General features: G+C 38.1%; 1 protein-coding gene across 2 annotated transcripts in view; it reads left to right on the top strand.

Annotated features, from left to right (window-relative positions):
- The window catches only part of LOC114668759 (solute carrier family 41 member 1), a 45,436-nt gene extending 39,701 nt beyond the window's left edge, over positions 1 to 5,735 (top strand). For both annotated transcript variants that reach the window (XM_028824683.2, XM_028824682.2), the window contains exons 9-10: positions 650 to 798; positions 5,498 to 5,735. In XM_028824683.2, the coding sequence (XP_028680516.1) occupies positions 650 to 798; positions 5,498 to 5,683 (335 nt within the window). In that variant the 3' untranslated portion in view covers positions 5,684 to 5,735. The remainder of the gene's footprint in view (positions 1 to 649; positions 799 to 5,497) is intronic.
- The last annotated feature ends 265 nt before the right edge of the window (positions 5,736 to 6,000 follow it).

Below are 6,000 nucleotides of genomic sequence, written 5' to 3' on the forward strand. Positions count from 1 at the left end.
CTTCGTAAAAATTAGCCAAAATCTTGTCAGTGACTGCAGTCATTCATATATTACCTTAACAACAAAAATATCCACCACTGATTTGTTGGCTGGTCTGTTCCACATGTCTGTTTCTTGTACTTTGTGTATTCTTTGGCATTTGGAGCAAGACCCATTCGTCTCATTCCAGTACATAACATGGAAGTCCATGTTAGCTAAACCATATGTTTGTCTTCATTATGGCACTTCTGCCTCAGAGTACTTGTGCTGTGATTCACCTTTTGCTGTGTGATGCTCTAAATAGGCTTAGTGTGAGAAACTGTGGCCTGTAATGGAATACACACTCTCACCAAAGGCTGGCTCCTCCACAATCTTATATTCAATAATTTGGGTTGAACAAATTGATGGATTTACTTCAGTTTTTCCTAATTAAAGGTAACCAGAAAAGACTCAAAAATAGTTAATCATTTTCATTAAAAGTATGGAAGATTTGAAGCTTTTTTAAATACTTATTAAGGTATTAAATATCTTTCAACAAAAGCTTACCTGTAGCTTGAACAGAAATTGGACTTTTTTCAGTTTTACGACAGGACATTTGTTTATCACTATAACATAGTTAAATGCTGTTTTTTCTTACATTTTAATAAGAATTTTATCAATTATTTTTCAGGGGTGAATTCCAAATCAGCAAGAGTCCTATTCTTGCTAGTTGTCCCTGGGCATCTTTTGTTTCTGTATACTACTAGTCTTCTTCAGGGTGGACACATGACTATAACTGTCACCTTTGTTCTCTTCTATCTGACAGCTGCACTTTTTCAGGTATGATATGTTAGAGATGGCTATGGAGAATATCTGGAATGCAAAGTCATTGACACAATAATTAATAATACAAAATGTCCATCCTAGTTTGGAAACTCATGTACAAATATAGTATGTGAGCAGTTGACTAGTTGGGTAAATTCAAATGTTACAGCTTAATTTCAATGGGAATAACTCTCAGATAACTATAGTTGTGATAGTACACACTGCTGGTGGTCGAAACTGTTGTTGAAGTATTTTATTATAGGCACGTCCCTTAAGAGATATTATCTGGCATGAAGTTTCTTTGTGGAATATTGAGTTTGTTCACAATACAGAGATGAATAGACCTCAACATCAGCCTCACCTAAGCTTCAGTGTAATCCTCCCAGATCCTGGCAGGTATATTCTTCTTAAGAATGTGCACCACACTTACAGGTGTTATAATTCTGCAGTCAAGTCAACATACTGTACAACCCCAATTCCAATGAAGTTGGGATGTTGTGTAAAACATAAATAAAAACAGAATACAATGGTTTGCAAATCCTTTTCAACCTATTTTCAATTGAATACACTACAAAGACAAGATATCGAATGTTCAAACTGATGAACTTTATTGTTGTTTTGCAAATCTTCACTCATTTTGAATTTGATGCCTGAAACACATTCCAAAAAAGCTGGGACAGGGGCATGTTTACCACTGTGTTATATCATCTTTCCTTTTAACAACACTCAATAAGCGTTTGGGAACTGAGGACACTAATTGTTGAAGCTGTGTAGGTGGAATTCTTTCCCATTCTTGCTTGATGTACAACTTCAGTTGCTCAACAGTCCGGGGTCTCCATTGTCGTATTTTGTGCTTCATAATGCGCCACACATTTTCAATGGGAGACAGGTCTGGACTGCAGGCAGGCCAGTCTAGTACCCGCACTCTTTTACTACGAAGCCACGCTGTTGTAACACATGCAGAATGTGGCTTCGCATTGTCCTGCTGAAATAAGCAGGGACGTCCCTGAAAAAGACGTCGCTTGGATGGCAGCATATGTTGCTCCAAAACCTGTATGTACCTTTCAGCATTAATGGTGCCTTCACAGATGTGCAAATTACCCATGCCATGGGCACTAACACACCCCCATGCCATCACAGATGCTGGCTTTTGAACTTTGCGCTGATAACAATCCGGATGGTCCTTTTCCTCCTTGGCCCGGAGGACACGACGTCCATGATTTCCAAAAACAATTTGAAATGTGGACTCATCAGACCACAGCACACTTTTCCACTTTGCGTCAGTCCATCTCAGATGAACTCGGGCCCAGAGAAGCCGGCGGCGTTTCTGGGTGTTGTTGATATATGGCTTTCGCTTTGCATGGTAGAGTTTTAACTTGCACTTGCAGATGTAGCGACGAACTGTGTTAACTGACAATGCTTTTCTGAAGTATTCCTGAGCCCACATGGTAATATCCTTTACAGAATGATGTCGGTTTTTAATGCAGTGCCGCCTGAGGGATCGAAGGTCACAGGCATCCAGTGTTGGTACTTGGCCTTGCTGCTTACGTGCAGAGATTTCTCCAGATTCTCTGAATCTTTTGATGATATTATGGACAATAGATGATGAAATCCCTAGATTATTTGCAATTGTACGTTGAGAAACGTTGTTCTTAAACTGCTGAACTATTTGCCCACGCAGTTGTTCACAAAGTGGTGAACCTCGCCCCATCCTTGCTTGTGAATGACTGAGCCTTTTGGAGATGCTCCTTTTATACCCAATCATGACAAAACACCTGTTTCCAATTAACCTGTTCACCTGTGGAATGTTCAAAACAGGTGTTTTTTGAACATTCCTCAACTTTCCCAGTCTTTTGCTGCCCCTGTCCCAGCTTTTTTGGAACGTGTTGCAGGCATCAAATTCAAAATGAGTGAAGATTTGCAAAACAACAATAAAGTTTATCAGTTTGAACATTCGATATCTAGTATTCGTAGTGTATTCAATTGAATATAGGTTGAAAAGGATTTGTAAATCATTGTATTCTGTTTTTATTTATGTTTTACACAATGTCCCAACTTCATCGGAATTGGGGTTGTATATTAATGTCATGAACGAAAATTATATCCATCCACATTTACAAACCAGGAAGTTACAGAGTCTATATAAAACAGAACAACTAAAATTTTTGAATATTTTTTTGTTTTCAAATCCCATAAGTAATCGCCCAACCATCACTAGCTAGATTTTAATGTACTTTACATAGCAGTAATAAATAAGTGTAAATTAATAGCGACCAGTTAAGGGCCTATTATGACTTTGCGCCCAATATTATTATTATGATGTAATCTATCTGATTGTAGTTCTCAACTGTGCTAAGCAGGCCTGAAAATGGATGGATGAATGAAAAAGTAATTGAATTAAAAAGGCAAACAAGCAAGTACAAGTTGAGATAATATAATAACCATATTTCTACAAACAAATATTTGTTTCATTCATGCCAACTAAAAAATGCCCACGAATACTGGTGTATCTGGAAAATAATTAATTAAAAGCAGTCCAGCTAATTAGTAAAAATAAACTATAACCAAGTCTACAAAATATACATTTATTCTTTTTTAATTAAGAAATGTTAAGACTTACTATAATATCCCTTTACTAGCGAGCTTTAATGGAGGGTATATGAAAGAAAACAGCCATGTTTCTTTGGCAACCAAAATTCTTTTCAATATACGTAATATGCACTGTTTCCAAAGACTACCAGCTGTGTTCAGCAGAATGTGGAATTCTGTTCCCTGCAGTCACATTCCATAGCCTGAGTGGCATACAGACTGAAAAAAAAACAATCAGGTAATAAGCTGACATGGACTCATAATTTATCACTTGCAGATACGTGCAACTAAGTATCTCTGTAATTTGCTGCAGTTTTTATGTTGTGGTAAAAAAAATAACTAACATTTATTGAAGTGTTATTTTACTGTTGTTGTGACACATACCACTAATATGTATCACTTTGCTTCAATACTAAAAATTTAAGACAAAATTTAACCTTAACCTCAGTTCTTGACTAGAGCACTTTGAAGGATTCAAACAAAATCATCATTACTTGAACTTAATGATGTCACAACATACCAGAAGATAATCAAATGCAGCAAAGCTCTTTTCACACTATTTGCAATAAAATTGTAATTTGTTTGGTTATGTTTTACAAGACGTTGTCCAATAAAGTTAATCATCTACCCCCAGATAACTCATTTTAATACACACACAGTCTGTAGTGTCCTCCCCTGTACACGCTGTAGAAATGACAGAAGAGTATGGTTTAATTTGGGATTTACACTACAACTGCGAAGCTTGATTCATTCTCCCTGAAAGTTATATATTTCTGCCACATGACCAGTTTCTCATGGACTGTTGAGTAATTTGCTGAACTACTGTACTGTATAACTACAGTAAGTATTGTTTATCTTGTATCTGTATTGTTTATCTGGGGTGGAATGGTGGCTCAATGGCTAAGGATCTGAGCTGGTATCTGGAAGGTCGCTGGTTCAAATGCTATTACTACCAGAAGGGATCCTACTCTATTGGCCCCTTGAGCATATGCCCTTAATCTGAAATTTGTTCCTGGGGCGATATACAATGACTGACCCTGCATTCTGACCCCCATATACAGTTTCCCCCTTGGGGATTAACAAGTCAAGTCAAGTTGGGGAGCATGCACTGGTACAGTGTGTTGCCACACCCACTACACGACGAAACAACTCGGGATCCCAGTTTAAAACTCCCCAGGCAGACACGTGGTCCAGAACTACCCTCCGAAAATGACCCTTTATCTGTCGCAGCCAGGTGTTGTGTGGGCGACCCCTTTGCCAGGTCCAGCCACTCGAATCCCCAACAATGAGGATCTTATGAGCTGGATCACCCTCGGGGAAATGCGCCACATGGCCGTAGTGCCGTAAGTGACGCTCCCTCACAATGCAGGTAATGTGCCTCATTCGGGACTCCATGTGCAACCGCTCATTCGACACAAAGTAACACCAACGGTACCCAAGGATTCTCGGAAGAGACACAGTACCAAAGGAGTCCAGTCTTCGTCTCAGGTCACTGGATAATGTCCATGTCTCGCAACCATATAGCAAGATAGGAAGTACCAGGACTCTAAAGACTTGGACATTCGTCCTTTTACATAGATATCGGGAGCGCCACACACCCCTTTCTAGCAACTTCATGACCCCCCATGCTCTCCCAATCCATCTACTGACTTCATAGGAAGAGTCACCAGAGACATGAATGTCACTGCCAAGGTAAGTAAACCTCTCAACGAGGTCGACACTCTCTCTGCAGACAGACACACTGCTGACGGCTATGCTGAAGAGCTCATTAAAGGATTAACAAACTATATATAAACTATATATAAAAAAAGTGATCAAAATGACAGCAAATCATGGCCCTGATACCGTCCATATAGATACTCTAGCATCATACCACAATTATAATGGATGCAGTATTGATAGTGACTTTAAAAAGGCCCAGAGCTGATGTCTGTTTATAGCTTTTAAAAATAGTAAACCTAAAAGAAAAAAAATGTTCAGAAAAGTATTTGAAGAGATTTAATATTGGTAGTTTATTTGTTAACTGCATAATTTCTATGGAAAGTTCTATTTAAAGACTTCATAAAAGTTAAAAAAAAAAAAAAAAAGAAAAAACTGTGTTTAAATGGAATTATTATTTTTGTAGGTTGGGATCCTCTTATATGTGGCAGACCTGATTGTGAGGTTAATGTGGCGGAAGGGACTGGACCCCGATAACTTTTCAATCCCGTACCTCACTGCACTGGGAGACCTGCTGGGTACAGGCTTCTTGGCGGTTTGCTTTCACCTGGTTGTAATGGTTACAGGAGTAGACGTGGAGACTGGAAACTAAGACACTGACCTTTAAAAAGTGCCTCTCCATTAAATTGATATCTAAAGACAAAGTACTGTGGTTTTGTTGGTTACACACACACCTACACACACAAACATATATATCTCACATATACTGTATATATTTATATATATATGTGTGTGTGTGTTTGTATAAATATTGGTAAATGCACATTTGTGGATTTTTTTGTGGAAACTGGTTAGAATTTAAACTTTATAGTATATTAAAATATGTATTAGAAATGTTTTGGTCTGAAAATGTAATTTAAAGGGTGCCATGTACAGTGCCAAATGAAATATGTTTCATTTTCAGCTATT

Source organism: Erpetoichthys calabaricus, chromosome 18 (assembly GCF_900747795.2).
Source record: "Erpetoichthys calabaricus chromosome 18, fErpCal1.3, whole genome shotgun sequence".
NCBI classification, from domain to species: Eukaryota; Metazoa; Chordata; class Cladistia; order Polypteriformes; family Polypteridae; genus Erpetoichthys; species Erpetoichthys calabaricus.